Source organism: Camelus bactrianus, chromosome 8 (genome assembly GCF_048773025.1).
Source record: "Camelus bactrianus isolate YW-2024 breed Bactrian camel chromosome 8, ASM4877302v1, whole genome shotgun sequence".
Classification (NCBI taxonomy): domain Eukaryota; kingdom Metazoa; phylum Chordata; class Mammalia; order Artiodactyla; family Camelidae; genus Camelus; species Camelus bactrianus.
Window position 1 is genome coordinate 54,270,987 of NC_133546.1, and position 20,336 is coordinate 54,291,322.

The window sequence follows — 20,336 nt, forward strand, 5'->3', positions numbered from 1 at the left end:
TTTCCTCATTTTTATGACCAATTGATGATTAGTTTCAAGTTAGAAGCAAATGTTGGCTGATAATATCATATGTATTATATATATTACATATACCATTTTAAATATAATATGGGCCCAAAACATGAAATATTTCACTGAAGCGGATATACAGGTGGCAAATGAGCACACACATAAAACTATGTTCAACGTCATTAGCCATCAGGGCAATGCAAATTAAAACCGCACTGAGATACCACTACCTATTAAGATGGCTAAACAAAAAACTAGTGACAATACCCAATGCTGGTGAGCATGTGCAGAAAATGGATCACTCACACCGCTGGTGGGAATGTCAAATAGCACGGCCACTCTGGAAAACAGTTTGATGGTTTCTCATGAAACTAAACATACAACTACCTTGTAAGCTGATAATCGCACTCCTGGGAATATATCCCAGAGAAAGGCAAACTTATATTCACATAAAAATCTGTACCTGAATGTTTATAGTGGTTTTGTTTAAAGTAGACAAAAGTGAGGAACATCCACTGAGTGAAAACTTAAACGAATGGTATGTCTATGCCAGGAAATACTACTCATCAGTAAAAAAAGAGTGAATTATTGGTATAAGCAACAACCTTAAAGAATCTTCAGAGAGTTGCGCTGTGTGAAGAAAGCCAGAGCCAAAAGCTTACATAATACGTGATTTCATTTGTATGACATTCTGGAAATGACAAACATCATAGAAATGGAGAACAGATTGTAGTTGCCAGGGGTTCGAGAGGGGGAGGCAGTAGGTAGGAAGTGGGTGTGGCTATGAAGAGGACAGCATGAAGGGTCCTTGTGATGATGGAGATGTTCTGCATCCTGACTGCATCAGTGTCAACATCTGGTGTCATACTGTGCTACGGTTTATACGTTTGTTAACAAAATCCTGTAACAGTGCTATGAGGAATGTTGTATTATCATACTCAGCTTTATTTTTCTCATCTATAAAATGAGTGAGGTGAACAACTTTCCCAGTGTCACATAGCTTGGAAGAGAGGTCTTTCTGACACCAAAGTGTATGTTCTTTGCTGTTCTGCTCATGTGACTGAGGAGTTATGAGCAGAGCAGAGGTGATGCCGTGATTAATGACGTGTAGCACATCTTCAGACGAGTCCGTGGGGAGACAGGTGACGCCTGGGCAGCCCCTGGACCAGATTACAGTGGTCTGTAAAATGAGATGTGTGAGGCACCACAGACGCTTGGGTCATCACAAAGGAAATGTATACTGGATAGGAAGAATGAAAAATACTTTGTCAAAAAATTGAACATGGGAGAAAAGAACAAAGCATCTGAGGTTCTGTACTAAGGAAAAGTACATGGTGGTGCTTTTTATTAGTAAGAATTGGTAGTAGAGTTATCTTGGTTAATTAAAAAAAAAAAAAGGAAAGTAATGCTTTGTATTGTCTGGTTCTGCTAGATGTGTTTGGATGTTGTTCAGACAAGAAATGAGGGAGAGGACTGGCTCTCTGGCAGAAGGGGAGAGATTGGTGATGTGAGGGATGTGAGGAAGTCATGACTCAAGACAATTAGAACGGCTAAGCCTGTTTTGATAGCACATTTGGAGGGAGAAGGACAGTGTCAGAACAAAGATGAAGAAAACCAGGCTCCTAAGTTAGAGAGAAAGAGGGGGAACGAGAGACCACGAATCAGTGCAGTGATGGATTGATAGATGTGAAACATCTTTGACAGAAAATGTCAGATGTGTTTTGCATAACTGTTTAAGGTAGAACGTTTCACTGTGCCGAACGGCATCAGGGCATATTTTCCGATTAATTTTAGGCTGATGGAAATAGCATTTCTGTGGAGCCTGCTGTATCTCACTTCTCCTCGTGTTTGGATTTCTGCTGGCGAAAGTGCACTCTGGGGACCAGTGCCATAAACGAGTGCCAAGTCCCATTCTAACTCTAAAATGAACCACGATGGCCCTTTGGGAATGTCAAGGATAGAGAGACTTCAGTTTTAAATTGTCTTCTTTCCTTCCTGCACCTCTTCCCTTGGTGAGGCCAGAATTTCTGCCTGACTCTCTCAGATAAGTGTTGGGTGGCTGCCAGTCCCAGTGGGGACAATGGTTTGGAAAAAGCCTCTCTCACTGATTTCAGGGAGTTCGCACGTACCGTGGGAGAAATCCTCCCGGCTGTGGCCCAGCCCTCTGGAATTCGTGGACCAAGAGACTGCACATAAGGAAGCTCTGGCTGGGGAGACGGCCTCTGTGTTAGTCCAGTTATCTTCAGGAGAGAAAGTCTGAGCCCAAAGAACTGTTCCTAAGATTATCTCCTTGTTGAGGGGCCTTCCTTTAAAGCCAGCCTCCTTCCTTCACCCTGTCCAGATGCAGTGGAAGTTTCTCAACAGCTTAAAAATTACACCCAATCCACAGTTTAGGGGATGTACCGTAGACTTCTGTGGCTTGTTAAATTTCCATAGTCCAATATCTCACACAACATGTGCTATTGACATTTAGCCCAGAAGAAACAATTTTCTCTAAAAGTAAATGATTACTAAGGAGATGACAACTATTTGACAAAAACCAAACACAGTCTAATGTTTAGACAAGGTGCTGGGGGCAAAAGTAAACTGTGGTTTCGTACTGAGAACTTTATATTCCTCCTGATTAAAATTTGCCTGAGAAATTACTTTCTGGAAACAAAATTTAATTCCTCAGTGCTCACCTACAATTCTTAAGACCAGGGCATTCAGTAATGAATAGATAAAATGGGTTCTAAAAATGTAAGTTTTACTTTCTCAGATAAATGTTCCGTTTGCTTACAAAACAGCCTGTTGCTTTTAGAGATTCATACTAAAATATTTACAGATGAGATAATATAATGTGTGGGACTTGCTTCAAAATAATCCATGTGTGAAGGGAAGGGAATAGGTAGAGGTATAGAAAATAGGAGATTGGCCGAGAGTTAATAGTTAATTGAATTTGGGTGATGGGGATATGAATGTTTATTGTACTACTTACTGTACTTTTGCCTATGTTTTCCATCATAAAAAGTAAAAAAAAAAAAAAAAAATCACATAATGGCCACCCTTAGAGGCAGTTAGTTCTTGTGAATATGACTACTCTCCTCAAAGTCAGATCATCCAAAATTGCATAGCAACTGTACCTCATACTTACTACTTAGTTCTGCCCCCTAGGTCTTTGTTTAGCAAGAAATGTTGGCCAAAAGTATTGATATCTTTTCAAGGAGGAAGCTCCAAAGAATTCAGCTTGAGAAGCCGAATGTGGAAGAACCTGTATCACATCTACTGTGTTTCTAAAGAATTGCCCTGCGCTGGGTCAAGAGACCTATGTGCTTAGACGCCAGGAAAAAAAGTGAGGTTCTAAGAAGAGAAGACAGAGTGTGGATAGAATTCAGTTTTGATTTATCTCTATGAGCCTTGGAGTCAAATTCATGTCAGCGAATGTTTAGGTCTATTCAATTAGAATTTTCCTGAAAATTCTAGTAAGTGCATTTCAAATTCTCTTGCAAAATACCAGGGACTACTGAGTTCAATCACAGTTTCATCCAGAAAAACAACAACACTCCCAAAGTACTGATTTTTTTTTTTTTAATAGTTGGCCTTTGCCAAAGCTCAGTTCCCAGACAGGTTATGCCAGTTTTCCAGCCAGATGGGCAGCTACGGCTTAAGTAACAGTATTGGAACCATGATTGTTAGTGTAGGTGCAATTTTAGATACAGGCAGAAAAACAGAGAGATGGATGTCGTTTGTTCATTAATCAACCAACCATTTAAGAGGGAATGATGGCATAATGTTGTGTGCTCGGGCTCTGGAGCCAGACTGCCGGGCAGCATCTCAGCTTTCCCTCTTACTGGGTGACCTTGGGCAAGTTACGAAACCTTTTTGTGTCTCATTTTTCCCCAACTCTTTCACAGTGCAGTGGATTAACTAAATGAATATTCGTAAAGGACCTAGAACAGAGTTGGCTCTTACAGTATAGTATAAGCTCATAAAGCTTATAGTAATAGATGTGCTGTTAGACATCAGCCCCAGGGTGTGGGAGCTTGAAAACAGACTAGAGTGTCTAGTCTAATCCTCTTATATTAGAGCTGAGGAGGCTTGAATGAATGCCGGTGTCCAGGCTCCACCATCAGTGAACTGGCATCTGGCTCAGGGCCCTCGAGCAAGTCTGGGGTGCAACCAGAGGTGAGAATGGTGACTTGAAAGTTACAGATAACTGTCCTACTAAGGCTTTTCTGCCTAACTCTACCATCTGGCATCTGGATGGAACATTCTGTGAGGGCTCTCGGCCTTTCACCCAACATATCTGTGCATCTGTTCCTATTATGTTAAAACAAAGCAACACAAACATCTAATGAGCATGCTCATACCTAATATTTACTACCGCGAAAACCTGATTTTTCCTTCCCACCTTAAAAATAGTCGTTTGCTTTAAAATGCCATGCGTGAAAAGATCAGCATTGCTAAGGGTAGAGGTGAAAGCAGTTTGCATAAATCTGAAGTTTAGCCAAGAGTCTGGGCTAATCCAGTAATGTTGCTTCTGACAGTAACAATATTCTGCCACCTAGTGGATAATTCAAAAAATAAACCATGTCTTTATTTGTTATTTTTTAAAAAATCAACATTATCACAAAGCTATGACTTCTAAGTGTCCTGCTACTGGACAGAAATGTTTTTGTGTTAGTAAGACAAATAGTTTTCCACAAGCTGTCTGAAATATAGTCTTGTATTTTTATTGATTTATTGACTTACTTTTTCAATGTAAAAAAATTCATTATGTGCCATCACTTCTCTTAATGTTACTAACAAAAAATTGTGGACACACAAAATATGAATCCAAATATGCTCAATTCCTAAAAGTTTGCATACTTCTAGGCCTGTGAGATAGATAAATGTGTTTATATTTGGCTCTTTAAAAAATTTATCCCTACTGGAAGAAGTTAAAATGTTGTCTACAGAAAAACTCTCAAGGAATCTATAAAAATAGTCTTGGGACCATTAAGTGGGTTTAGCAAAGTTACAGATACAGGGTCAACACACAAAAATCAACTGTATTCTTACAAACAAGTAATGTACAAGGGAGAATCAAAGTTTTAAAAAATACCATTTACAAAATCTCCAAAGTAACTGAAATTCTCAGGTATAAACCTAACAAAACGTGTATAGGATTCGTACACTTAAAATAACAATCAAACTACCACTGGCAGGCAAATAACTATTCTGCGACTCAGGCAATTATCTATCCACCAAAATATAAATAAGACTTGATAAAAGTTCAATGACAAAGTAACATCCAGAATAATAAACACATTGCTTTACTTTAAAAAAAATTTCTCTTTTCCAGTGTTGGGGGCAGTAGTGTCCAAGCTTAAGAGCATGAACTTGAAACCCAAACCTCCTAGTTTAAAACTCAGGCTCTCCCTTGTACTAACTGTGGGAACTTGGAGAATATCACCTCCTTGTGCCTCAGTTTCCCCTTGTGATAAGGAAAGTACCTGCCTCCCAGGGCTGCTGAAAAGATGAAATCCACACAAAGTCCTTAGTGTTCAAGTTCATTATTATTTTTACTGTTGTTATTTCCATGTGTGTCAGTACTTACTGATTATGGGGAAGAAGTTCTTTTTTTTAATTTTTTTTATTTTTGGGGAAGAAGTTCTGAAGTGGATTGTAATGAGATCCAATTCAATTCGAAAAATTAACAAGCATTTATTTAGGCTTATTTTACACTCAACATTACAGGGAATACAAAGCTGAATAAGACACTGCCCTGTTTTTGAGTCAATGTTCTTGTAAATCAATTTGGGAGAATTAACTATAATTCAAAGCAAATACGTTGAGTGTGAGACTGGAGTTATCATAAAGTGCAGAGGTGAGGGAGGGTGTTTCTAGCTGGAGAAGTTGACTTATGAGCTGTAACTTAAATAATGGATAAATTTTAATTGAAATTAAATTGCTTAAGTGGAGACTGTAGGGAGGACTCCAGAGGTATATATTCTAAGCAAAGGAATCAAGTTGGGGGAAATCTAGGATTTACTTATTTTGGATGCAGTGAATAATAAGATCTGGCGAAAACATAAGATTTCTTCATTCTTTCACCTAACACTTATTTGAGCATCTCCTCTGTGACAGGCTCTGTTTGAGGTACATGTATGATGGTTTAATGGAAGAGACAAAGATTCTGTCCTCAAGGACAGAATTCCAATGAGGAAGGACTACTGAGAGAGAAGTCTGGAAAGAGAGGTGGGGCTAGATTTTGGAGGGGACCTAGTGAAGAGCCAGCAAAGGCTGCTGAGCAAGATGGAGCCATGATCAGGTGTTACCCAAGAAGGATTTATCTGGTGGAGGAAGTGTGTGTGACAGATGAAAGGATGAGGCCACAGAATCACAGAAACATATTTCAGTAGGATACAATGTAAAGAGTCCAGGTAAGAGGTAATGAAGCTTGAACCACAGAAGTGAAAAGGAGAAAACAGACTTCAGAGACCCCCAACAGGTGGAGCGGGACTTGGGCCAGCAGGACGAGGGCATGTGAGGAACGAGGCAAGGTGATGCCAGGCGGCTCACTGCAGGGAAGAGGAGGCGGAGCCGTCCAGTGTATCGTCAGCATCACTGGCATCGCAAATGGGAGTCACCCCCACCTGTATCGGAATGACTCAAGCCGATTATTTTCTCTCTTTAAACCTGTTTCCTCTTCAGCACAATGGGAATAATTAAGGCTACCACCTTATTAGATTGTTGTGGAAAGTAAAGACAAGTACTTCCTACATTACTGTAGACGAGGTGAGTACTCGGCCCCGGAGGCTGTTGTCGGGGGAGTGAAGGAGGCTAAGCAGAGTCACCTACCCCTGCCTGTACTTGGCATCAGATGTGTTTATAGGGGATGGTGCTCTCTCCGTAAGGTTGACAGTTGTTCACAAAGAGGCGAATTAGTCAAGAATTTTTCCCCCCAACAATTGTTCCACATTAGAAAATGAACCACAAATTAAAGGACCTTATTTTGCATTTGGGTATCAAAATAGTTGTGAGTTTTGGTACTGTTTTTCTCATAAACTGGCATAGGCTTCATTTCAGCAGCTAGAAACATACCTCTTATGAGGGTCAGAGTTCATGAAAAAACCTCAAGAGTGAGAACTGGACTAAAGTTTCAATACCCCCAATCTCAGGACCGGTCTCTGAACATTGGCCAGCTGTAGCCTTTGATTACTCCCATCTTTAGAAGCTACATAGAGAGTTTAATATCCTGCAGTAGAATTGGGGGTGGTCGTTAAGGACCAGGCAATGTGGATCAAGAAGTGTGCCTAGATGTCTATTTTCTGGCATTCCTTCCAAAGTAATTACGTGAATAGTCTGAGTCTATGTCCAGGGGGACTTCATGCACGTTAAGAGAAAGAGAACGCTGAAATAGGAGAGGTGAAGTTGTCAAGACAAGGGGAAACTTACTAAGGAGGAACAAGAAAAATGCTGTCCCCTGGGAGGGCTGAGGCAGCCCATTAATGCTGTTCTGTCTGGTATGATAAGGGAATTTAGGATGCCCAGAGCTACACATGCTCAGCAATAGGTTAAAGTAAAATTGTCTGCACTTTTGAGAGACACAGAGAATTCACTTTGCATTTTAAACATAGTAAACACAATTACATTTCTAACTGTCTGTAAGAACATGATACAAATCTTTTTGGACCAATTGACTCCAATTTGGCAGGCATATTTGGGATGGTCCGGCTTAACATAAAAGCAACTCTGCGTGCAAAATCTATGTTGAGGGCCCAAGAGGAAACTTCAAATATAGGCAGTTATTCTCCAGAGCACCTGAAAACTAAGTGTCTCAAGACACCCATGTGAATGCTGGTTGAAAGAAGCCCACTCTACAGATCAGTAGTCTCTGGACAGAGGCAACGGCGCTATCAAATTTGAAAATTCAAAGCCGATGCTTGAAGTTGCAGGTGTTGATTTGCAATCTAGCTACATCTCACACGGACAACTTTATATATCATGATCAAGATGAGTAGCACAAAGGATTTACATATTTATCATGGTTACTAAGAACATAGGAAGAGTATTATTATAACAATATTAACAGTTTCACAACTAAAATTTAATTCAGTAAGTATTTATCGATTGTCTACCAAGTGCCAGACATCCTGCTAAGCACTGGGTTTGTAAAAGATGGATAAAAGCATGATCTAGGGGTGGAGTGAGGGTGGAAAGGAAGGTGAAGATAACTGATGTTTAATAACATTAATAAGTTAAATATGTTGGTAGATGTGAAACAGTTTGCATTTATTTCATTTAATGTTCGGAGCAGCTTTTTGAAGTTTATAATTAATACCCCCAATTAAAGATGGGAAAACCGAGGCTCAGAGAGTTCAGTAACTACTAAACGTCACACAGCAAGGAAGTGGCAAGGTCTGAAGCTAGTTTATCTGGCTCCAGAGACCATCAACTTTTAATTCGATTTTCTCCCATTTCTAACTGTACTATAAATCACGGAATTGTAAAAGATGTTGAGGCAAATGATTAATTTTTTCTAAGGCATATTAGTAAAGATTTCACATAGGAGGTAACTTTGACCTGGGCTTCAGAGGTTGATTAACATTTGGACAGGCAGGTAAGAGGAGGAGAATCCTAGGCACACAAAGTATAAAGGGATGAAATGTTGGGGAAACAGGGAAAGGCTTGCAAAGGAAAATATTTAACTAGTAGCTTTTCTTACAGGAATTAGATGTAAGACATTGGAGAGAGAGAGGGAAGATCTAAGATAGATTTTTAAAAAAATAGCTTTATTGAGATGTACTTTATCATACAGTTTACTCATTTCAAGTACAATCCAGTGATTTTTAGTTGTTTTACCAAGTGGTGCCACCATCACCATAAACCAGTTTTAGAATACTTTCATTCCCCTCAATAAAGGGCCCTCACATCCATTTACAATAAATCCCCATTCCCTCTCCCGCCCTAGGAAACCACCAACCTACTTTTTGTCTCTATAAATTTGCATGTTTGGACATTTCATATAAATGGAATCATACAATATGTGACCTTCTTTTGTCTGACTTCTTTCACTTAGCACAATGTTTTCAAAGTTCACCCATGTTGTGGCATGTTTCAGTACTTCATTCTTTTCTATGATTGACTAATCCATTGTGTACTATGTTTGTTTATCCATTCATCAATTGAAAACTTGGGTTGTTCCACTTTTTGGCTATTAGGAATAACACTGCTATGAACATTTATGTGGACATAGGTTTTCATTTCTCTCCGGTAGATACCAAGAAGTAGAATTGCTGGGTTGTCTGGTAGTTTTATAATTAACATTTTGAGAAACTGCCAAACTATTTGCCAAAGTGGCTGTATCATTTTACATTCCTGCCAGCAATGTATGAGGGTTCCTGTTTCTCTGCATCTTAACAGCACTTGTTATTGTCTGACTTATAAATCACAGCCATTCCAGTCTGTGTGAAATGGTATCTTACGGTTTCAATTTGCATTTTCCTAATGACTAATGGTGTTGAGCATCTTTTCATGTGCCCAAGACATAAAATCTAAAGGCTATTTGGATAATGCACTTAACTAAGATGCAGAACATAAGAAAATCAGTGGAAATTGCAGGAAGGATAATAAAGTTGTGAGCTGTCTGCATAATATTGAGTTGCAGATGTCCACAAGTCAGAGAGAAACTTGGATCTGGAACTCAGAAGAAAATTTAAGGCAGGACACAAAGATTTGGGCTCAGCTACATAGAAAAGGCACTTGAAATTAGAAACTGGATGAGTTCATTTACAGAGAAAATGTAGAGCAAGAAATTTGAGAATATTTAGGAACATCTGTTTTAAAGAAATAGATAAAGGATGGTGTACTAGCAGGGGAGACACAACTTTAGGAGCCATGAGAGACAGGTAGCGTGGAAGAAAAATTTTTAATTTTGCTAATGTTGATATTTTATTGTACTTCTTTGCAGTGTTTTTTTCACCCCAAAATTAATAAATTTAGTAACATTGGAACATAGCATGCATGTTGTTTTATAACATTTTATTTCCACTCAACCTTAGGTCGTGAACACTTTCTTCATGTCACTGAATCTTCAAATTATGGCTGCTTTTTAAGTATTTTGTTGTACCATAATTAATTTATTCTCTTATTTTGGACCTTTAAGTTGGTTTCTTGCTGGGGCTTTTTAAGAAACACTGCAACAAACATTCCAGTACAATAAATCTGTGGGGCTCTCTCAGTATAAGTTCTTAGAAATCTGGATTTCTCGGTCAAAGCATATGAAAAAAAAATGCTTAAGGTCCTTTTGTTATACATTGCTAAATTTCCTTCCAAAAATACTTTTCTTTCCCCAGCAGTGTATGGAAATAATTGGCCAAATGTATTGGACATGAAAAACATATCTCACAAACATAAGGAAATTATTTAATGTCACTATTATTTTAGAAGATCTGTTTCCAAGATCGCTTTGAGCACCTGTTGATGGGAACTGCCTGGAGAATTTTATAATTTTTTAAAGTTATTTTATTTAAGGTGTACAACATGATAATTTGATATATGTGTACACAGCGAAATGATGACTACAGTCAGATTTTGAAAGAACAAAGAAAGGCCAACAATAGCAAATACCTCACAACAACATAGGAAGGTGAAGATTATTGATGTCGGTGACTGTGTGCCTGTTGGTGGCGTCTGAGAGAGTAATTTTTCCTTGAAAGGGAGAGACAGATACCAAATTGTAGTTCTCAAAGTCAAAAATTTTATCAAAATTTTTCTGTTCCTTTTATTTATTTTGCTTTCTTCAAATGCCTTGTGGTTTTGAAAAAGTTTTATGGGAAAAAAGCTTTAAAACTTCAATTTAATTATATATATTTTTAGGAAGTTTTTTTTTTTTTTAATCACCACTTTTTTTCTTCATTTCTTCTTTACCCACACTCATTCATTTCCTGTTTAAAACTTGGGTTTGAGATCTCAGATAAATAGCTTCATAAATGATGCTACAGAGAAAAATCAAGGATAGGCTATCATTTGTAAGAAGAAAGAATAAGCTTTGAGGTTCAGTGTGTGGATTTCTATAAATGTCAAACTTAATTTTTGTTTTTGCGTGTGGTGGGAATAGCATTGAATGTCACTGTTTGAGTCACTGAGTGGATGTCTGTTGAGCTCATTAATGCTCCCCCTTTAGAGAACCCTTTATGGACATCTACTCCATAAGTTTATTACCATTCGTGGGAAAATATTTGACCCAGATACTCTTTGCCTCTCAGTGACATGGATCATGATTCTATCACAGTGAGCTGTTCGCTTTCTCAACCACAAAGATATACAATCCAGTCATTCCAAATACACAGGAACTCGGTTCTTTTATAGACTCACACTTGAGCATGATCTCTTCTGTTTCTTTCCCCTCCTTTTTGATTTTCAATTTGAGAAATGCCTCCTCCAACCCCATATTCAGCAGGGTATCTGGTCCTAAAGCTGGTCATCAGGGAAAATTCAGAATGTTCAAAATTTTGAACCAGAACTTCTCTAATTCTCTCTGGATGATGCATTTTTAGGACTATCTAGGAAGCCACATGGATGACTGAGTGGATGGACTCACTTCTAATTTCTCTTGAGTTTGATGACCCTTGGTATCTTTGTTCCTTGGTGTCCTTTTGTTAAGTGTTGGCATAACAAAATCCAGATACACTAACTTCTGAAAAGTTGTAAGGTCAAATCTATCTTAGGACATTGTCCCCAACTCTTACTAGGTCTCCTTTACCTCTCACTGGAAAGAGGGCCTCAGAGTTCCCCAAACATTTCTTTACAGTTATCCCAGCTGACTCTTGGGAGTGGTTCTAGTAGAATAATGAAAAGCTAAAGAAGGTCTTATGTTTATGGGGTAAGAGGTTCAGGATGAAAGTAATATCCTAGCAAGTATAACTTCTAGTGATATGCTGACTGTTTCATTGAAGAAACACCATTCTAAGGCAACAGTTAATCTTTTGAGTACCATAAGAATTTCATATTTCAGAGCCATGTGGTCTTTAAAAAATGACCTAGAAGTGTTTGGTGAGAAATGTTCTTCTGAATCTTTCTTGGTGGAATGCATTCTGACAGTAAATGAATAAATAATCTAATGTTAACTCTGGAGAGAACTTAACTGATGCTTATAGTGTGGATTAGCGAAAGTTTCATGAAGCCTGCGTTACAGACCCAGAGTTTGCTTTAGATAAATAAGAGATTGAAACCACTGAGGGTTTTAACAATTTCTCTGATATACAAATAACAAGAAACTAGCAGAAGGCTACCTCAGTCAGAACAGGAAAATCCAACTGAAGTGGGATATTTCTGATGGAATATTTTTAGAATCACAGAAATAATAATTAAAATAATTCTTCTTCGCTTCGAATATTTAAAAATTTTATCACTCTTGAAAAAGAGCATCGATGTGGTGGCATTACTGTTTGGGTCAGACAGAATTGAATTATGCTATATTTGTATTAATACCCTGAAATGATGTTTGAACATATAGTTAATTTAGGTGTTGTAAAAATGATGTAAAAGTCAGGAAGATAAATGTCATTATGTCCCCTTTTGTAATAGAAGTAGAATTACTACTAAGTTATTCCATATCTATTTTGCTTACTGCACAATTAATGTAAAAAAAATGAATCTCTAAAAACAACTTGAGAAATGCGTACTATGTAAATTTATTCAGCATAAGAAACTTCTGAAAACCAGAATTTGTCAAACAAGTAAAAACTGTATTATCATCGTAATAAACATATTTGAGAATAATTTATGTGCTCAAGTGAATATATCTAAAGCATACTATAACAATCATTTTCTTATTTAAAATATGAGTTATTACCAATCCACCAAGCAGATTAAAAAGTACTTTTTTCCTTAAATTCAAAGATGGTGTAACTAACATCAGACCTGTTTTTAGGCTGACTTTTCATTTGTAGTGCTAAGTTTTGCAGTGACATTTTAACCAAGGCCATTTGTGCCAGGGTTAGGCATTTTCACAAAGGTTGGCCAACCTTTCACTCCAGTGTACATACACCTTAATGTTTCTTTTGTTAAAGTTATAGTGACCATGTAGGTTCTGAACCCGTGATTGTAGCGCTATGACACTTCACTTAACCACTGGGCCCAGATCATCCCAATATGACATGTTTATGATTTTGTTAAGTGAAAACTGAACCCTTGAGCACCCTACCTGTTATCACGGAAGCAGAAATTCTCTTCTGTGTTTCTCTTTTTCATCTCTAACCCCAACATGACAAGATAAAATATTTGACTCAGCGATTGTTTGCTCATCTGTATGGACAGATACAGCTCTTGGCCTGTGTGACCTACTGCGTCTCTTTCTTCACTCCCTTAGCCACTAACCAAAGTCTCACTGTGGTTGGAGGCCTAACCTTTGGAACCTCGCCCTCTTCAGCTCTAGGCCACACAGAATCCTTAGCACCCTGTTCCTCAAACACTGTTGTAATGTTTTTCTCCTCTATTTAAGAACAGTTAGTGACTTTCTGTTGGCTGTTCTATTAACTATAAAACTTTTATTTTAAGACTTCACATTCCCCCTTCATCTGACCCTTTCTTCTCTAGCAGTCTCATTTCTTCTTGCTCTTTGGCAGAGTTTCTCTATTTCCAAGCCATCTGGGCTGTTACTAGCTCACAGGATTTGCTTCTAACCACTTCCCTGCCTGTGCAGATGTTATGCCCTGAATCACTGGGAGCCCACATCTTCCTAAGGCAGCCTGTTCCATCTCTGGGTAGGTCAGTTAGCTTTTCTCTTTACTGACCTAAATCAACCATAGTATACAGTGTATGATCTTTACTTTCATCTTTGTGTGTGTCCGTCTGATGGTGTCTCCTTTCTCAGTTGTTGTGTGTTTGTGTGTTACCTTGACAGTGGCACTTTGTGTAAGCTGTAGGGGAGGCTCTCTGCATCTCCCAGACTTCCATAGCCTGATCTACCCTCCCACCACCCCAGAACTACAGCAGCTCGAGCTCTAGTGTGTACAGCACATGTTTAATATAAATTTGATGACTAAGCTACCTTCTAACTGTGGAATTATTTATATGTGAAAGTATATATACGTAACTTTACTTATCAAAAGATCACAAAATCTCTGTCTTGCAAATGGTTCTGTGAATTTTAATTGGAAAGATTGAACACAAGCCTGATCACGTGCATACTTACACCCCCCCCGCAACCTCCCACAGCAAAATGCCTAAACGTTACCAATTGTTTAACTAAGAAAAACCATTACATTTTGTATGTTTGTTTATAATTGATTAACTGAGACAGTATTACATGTGGTATATCTATCCAGATTCAGAATGGCTTGGTTTTCTGTGTATATAATACATGGTTATTTTCTGGATCATAGAACAATTGGCATATTCAGTTCCACACGTGCAATTTCAAACAATGCAGGAAAAATATTGATACTTTTGCCTACATTTAATAATGTGAATATGAGGAAATATCTTGGCAAAAAAGACAATTATATTTTTCAAATAGCCTACGTACATCCTGACCTTTAATTAGTATCTCTAAATTGCTAGCATCTCGAAATGTCCTTGCATTTTAAACTGTTTCAAAACTTGTGCTTCCATAACCATTTAAATTGAATTTCCTGTGATACTATTTTAATCCTTGTAATCAGCCACAGCATATAATTAGATTTCAATCAGAACCTTTAAAGCTATGCAGTAATCTGAAAGTAAACACTTATAAAAATGTTAGGTCAATGTGAGTTTCTTCTCCTGACCTCTCTCTACTCCATCCAAGTGACATTCTAACCGAAGGTGATAACTGAGTGTGGAGAACAGAGCTTGCTTTCCATTTATTCCACATAATGTGGAAAATATTGTCCAGGGGCAGCCAGGTAGGGTCATCATCAATAGATGTCTGGTATAAACACATGGTGATGGGCTTTTCATTAAGGCTGTGACCAATAAACACTTGTTGTGACTTGTTTGTAAGCTGGCAACTGAGGGCTGAGTGTACCCCTCACAGTCATGCAAGGACTGAAGCTCTGGGACAGGGTTGTCGCGGGCATTGTGGCTGGCACGGGTGTGGCAGGCGGCATGGTTGTGGAGGAACATTGGCAGGGGCTCATCTACAGACTTTATTGCTGTATTGTGCTGCTTTGCGGGTCTTGAATTATCAGCAATTAATTATTCTTTTTCAGTTCTTATTATTACCAGATTTCTTTAAAGCCCACTTTTATGTCTTCCCATTAATCATCTTTGTAATTTTGGAAGGCAGAATGCATGAGGCTCAGAGCTAATTATGCATTCTGTTATGCCTTTAGTTATCTGGATGAAAGTCATGTTCCAACACTCAGTCCCTTCCCTAAAACTCATTTCCACAAGTGATGATTTAATGATCTATTTACTTTAAAGGTTTGCCTTTGGGGACAATGATTACCCTGGTTAGCTCCTTTGAAAGAATAGACTTTTCTTTCACAGAATCTGTAAGTATTTATGAAAAAAAAAAAAGCATTGTGGGCTTTGAAGATGCATTTAATATTAAAATGTGTTGAAACCTATGCTTTGACCATCCCTAGGTAAAAAGGACTCTTTTATATCTATGCAGAGAATGAGAGTCATAGTGTCCAGAATTCTCAGATTCCATTGATTAAATATGGTAACCAACCAGCTGTGGAAGCCGGGTGGATGAGGGCAAATGGCAGCTTTGTTTTGCAACTCCAAAGTCAGTGTGTGTGAACAATAAAAGAATGATAAAATGACAGAGTACTTAAATGTGATGATTACGAATCAGTTCCCCTGATTAGTTTTGTTCTTCTACAATTCATAGCAAATAGCTACAATTAGCTAGTTAGGAATGCAAATATTAATCTCACGTATGACTTTCAATTTGATCTCTTCATTTCCTTTTTACTCTGCAGTTTTGAGAAACATCAGTCTTCAGTATTAACATCCCTGACTCCTAGGTATAGGTCATACACTCGATTATAATAAAAAATATTTTCCTAAATTTCTAACAGCAGAGTGCAGTATATTGCAAGGAAAGGTGCCTATGTGATTTAGTATATATTCATATTTCTGTTAGGCTGTGCTTTTTTTGAACTCTTATAGTTCAATCAGAATGTGTGCAAAAACTCTCCCACTATAAACTCTACATTAATTTTTTTCTAAAAATTAAGTCAGAAAGACAACGCCAATCAAGTCCTGGATTTAGTGAGAACAAAAGCAAGGTGGATTTCAGTTGGGGAAGGACTGTCTCCTTCTAGATGTCAGTGTCTACCCCAGAGCCACATTTGCGGCAGAAGATTTCCTTGTTCTGGGTCAGGAAGCCTTCCCCCACCAAAGAGACTGAGCACTTGCCACAGTTAAAGCATTCGCTGTGCCACTGGCGGTCTTGAAAGCAGATAAACTTGGCACCTCTGAGACCTGTAAAGGAATTGGAAAAAAAAAAAAGATAATCTATTCTTTCAACAAATAGATGGATCATTCTATCAGGGGCTCTTCTGGGAACTGCAGATACAGCAGTGAGCAAGACCATGTAGAGGCAAGTAACCTAAAAAGAATGCTGCCCCCAGTGGGGGCATTTGGTAATGTCACCATGGGCAAGGTCTTCCTGTGAGAGCCAGCCAGATTCCCGTTTTTCCATAATCTACAGAAGTAGGTAGAATCTGGTTATACAAAACACAATATTTTTGGAGACACTTAAGGATTACCTAGGACATAGAAAGTACAGGGTAGTGCAGTGGAAAGAGGGTGTATGTTTTGAAGTCAGACAAATTGAAGTACAATTTTTTTCCCCTCTTTTTGTGATCTGGTTTACTTAAGAAGCAAACTTAGGATAAAGTCAATGTCTACTTCCTAGCCTGGTGTCTGATGTTTTAATGACTTTTGGTTCTCTTCTCTTCCTTCTTTTTCCATGTTTAATTTTATTTAGGATAAAGTCCCATCCTCATGTTATGGCCTGGGACACAATTTCCAAAAGCCCCAAAGAGAGAATTTCATCCAAACTCTCCTGTAGCTAACCTTATGTGATGGCCTATGACCTCGCCCAGAGACGACTTCAGCTTAGGCTTGCAACAAAGATCTGTGAATCTGATCCCTCTGGCCGCTGAGGCCACGTACCCACTGGTTAGTTTCTAGGAGGCGCTGTCAGCCTCCGCCACTTCAACCTGAGCCTCACTTGAGCCGTAGGGTTTCTAAGAAAGGTAGTAGAATTTGAGTCTTCAGTGAGAGTGTATATCCCTGATACAAATCCATGGCACAGTTCAAGGAACTGCTTTTGAGGAACTGATAGAAAAGGAGACAAGGTCTAAGGATTTGGGATGCCCTAGGCTTGAGTCTTCATTTATTTGCCAAGTTTCCTCCAGGTGATCCTCGTGCTGTGAACTTTCTATGACTTGCTTATCACCCAGAGAGTAAGGCTAAAATAGATCATGCGCTGATGCGTGTGTAATTTCCAAATATTCCATTTGGGATGTTGAAGCAAAAAGGGTAAGTCTTCTATTTCAGACACATCCTCCTTAAATATTATAATGAATGTTTGTTTCCATCCTTGAAACTTTTTTTTTTTGATGTCTTCACATACAATTTACTAGTTCAGGGGTAAATTTACATCAAATTCTTGTGCTTTCCTTGATTAAATTTATAGCTTGCTTTTTTATGATGCTATTATCACTACTTTTTAATAAGAGTAAATCAATAATATACCAACTAATTCCCTTGATGTTATTCAAAACATGAATAAGCCGCAAGAATAATGTTCTATATATACATAAATCATCTCTGTTCATAATACTAATCATTATGCATCTAGCATTTTGATATGCATGAGATTGTCTTGTTTTTTTGTTTGTTTCTTTGTTAAGCCTTGTACAGGTGGCAAATATACAACTAATTCTTCTAGAAATTTACAAAGAAGAAGAAAAAAAGAAGCATGTGGTAGCAGGAATGATAAGAAAGGCCTGACTCAACATGTGAGATGACTGTAAATTGTTTTGATTTTGGATATATTTACTCCCTCAGATCAGGAGGGTCATTTGCAGTAAGAAAGTCATCCAGGAAGCAGGTCTCTGGCACCTGTTTTATCTGGCTTCATTTATCCTGAAAATTTAATAGAACAAGAGCTAGCATTTGGGGAGCACTTGATGATGATCCAGTCACTATTCTAAGCCCTTTACTTCATATAACTCTCCCCTCACGGGGTAGACATTACCATCAACCCGAATTTGCTGACAAAAATTGATGACTAGAGAGGTTCAAGCACTTGGCCAAATCACCCAGCTGGTAAATGGCAGATCTGGGATGCAATTTGAGGCCATCTGGCTTCAGAGCCTATGCTCCTAACTTCACCAAATTAAGTCTGAATTTCCTTTTGTAAGGAACATAACCAGCAAACTTAAGCATCCCTTTCTGAAGAAATCAGCATTTGAAACTCCTTTTACAAATAGTAAGCAGAAAGGGAAGAAAGCTAATACGTGATCTTGTTCATTTTGCAAATAATGTGAATGAGGATCTCAGAGGTGACTTGAGTCCCCGTGGTCACACGGTAGTCAGGGTCGGAGGTGAGACCAAGGGCTTTTACTCCCTAGACCAGAGCTCTTCCCACTAGAGCACACTGCTTCATTTACCCCAGAAAGATTGAAAGGTAAATCCTATCTTAGAGAAGGAGAAAAATAGTTGTAGTTATACCTTAAGTTTGCCCAAATGAATCAAATTCATTGTGATGGAATTTTAAAAAATTACACCTGGTGACTTACAGATTTAATTTAAAGTAGTGTGTTTAAAACATCGTAATGTAGTCTCTTAGGATAACACTGTTTGCATGAATGTACAACTTTCAGAAGACAGGTATATGGCAGTGTAGTTCCCTATGCTACGTTAGTTCAAGTGGCTCAGTCTTAAAGAAGCGCTACTTCAGGGCCTACGTATGTATTTAAGAGTCAGATCAAAACATATTAAAATGAGCTGCAAGGTTTTGCAAGGCCTCCTGCAGCCAAGAGAACAAGCCACCATCTCCACTAGTTTTAGTTAGAGATGGGACTCCCAGCAACGCAGCAATAACTACACCAGAAGTGTAGAAGCAGAAGAGCAGGGCGGTTAAGAGTGCAAGTTTGGAGAGCAACTCTGGGATTGCCAACATAACTCCCTGGAAAGGCTGGGAAGGTGACATAGCCGAGTGATGGAGACAAGGTGGGAGGAACAAAGAGGGCATGCCCTACACAATGGGCCAGCCGCTCGGCTCCAAATGACATTGACCTAGCCAGGAACATGAGGGCAGTCTACTCACCCCGGGGAAGGCTCTTTTTTTTTTTTTTACTCTTGGCTGCAAAGATGGATTGTACATTTGTTGTTTCCAAACATGGGCAGGCCAAACCAAACATGCAAACCGGTCAGATGTAGCCCACGGACCATTGTGTGATTCTGAAACACATGGTGCCTTGTGCAGACAAAGAGGACCGTGCTCTGTTTCTCCAGGAAACTCTCTCTCTCCCTTGCAAGTAAAACCTATCAAGCTGGGTTTACAGCAAAATTCTTTTCTTTATTTGGAGATGAGTAAAGATTTAGCTTTTACTTTGTGATAGATTTGGAGATTAAGGAGGAAGAAAGGGATACAATAATCTTTCATTCTACTTCACATAAACAGCACTGGGACTAAAGGCTAGGGGTACAGTTCTGCCAGGTCACCCAGTGACCATACATTGCCTAAAAGGATAGCTGTTGGGTTTCTCAGATGTGATGTGGGCTTCAGTTCTTTTATACCCTGTGGGCTTAATGTTTTAGAAGTATCTCTGAGGAAAATATAATTTTTTTTTACCTTGAAAATCCATCTAACACCAATCAGTTTATCATTTGTGTCATTTTCAAACCATGTTACGTATGTTTTGTTTCTTCAATAGAATACTATCTTGTTTTATTTCATCTATCCATAATTGAAACTTGTTGTAAGTGAACAGAAGGAAAAGAGAATAATACATTGTTAGAAGCATCTTAAATTGAGGTTTAATTAATTCCTGACCTGTGCTATCCTAATTATTACAGCTTCAGGTTTTTGTACAATACTTGTATTTAATTAAAACTTTTTCTATGTTAAGGTCCCTTCACCCTTGTTTGGAATTCAGCAGGACTTTGATTTATAAGTATCCCTTCCCCCCACTCAACTCAAAGTTCTGCCTCAGATCAGGCCTTCTTTTGAGGAAGGTCTCTAACCACTCAGCTCCCTCTTCCCCAAATTACTACTTTACCTGGAGTCAGTACCATTAGGTTTAGTATGAATTACCCTCTGTAGAGCAAAGCTAACTTAATTATACTCTCTACCTGCCTTGAGGGTTCTGTGTTATACTTCTATTTATATATGGGTACCCATGTTTATT

The 20,336-nt window shown here is 38.5% G+C and overlaps 1 protein-coding gene across 1 annotated transcript in view; it reads right to left on the bottom strand.

The window, feature by feature from the left end:
- Nucleotides 1–8,774: 8,774 nt before the first annotated feature.
- The window catches only part of FHL5 (four and a half LIM domains 5), a 42,292-nt gene continuing 30,730 nt past the window's right edge, over nt 8,775–20,336 (bottom strand). The window contains exon 6 of the mRNA XM_010948416.3: nt 8,775–16,392. Coding sequence (XP_010946718.1) covers nt 16,229–16,392 — 164 coding nt within the window. The 3' untranslated portion in view covers nt 8,775–16,228. The remainder of the gene's footprint in view (nt 16,393–20,336) is intronic.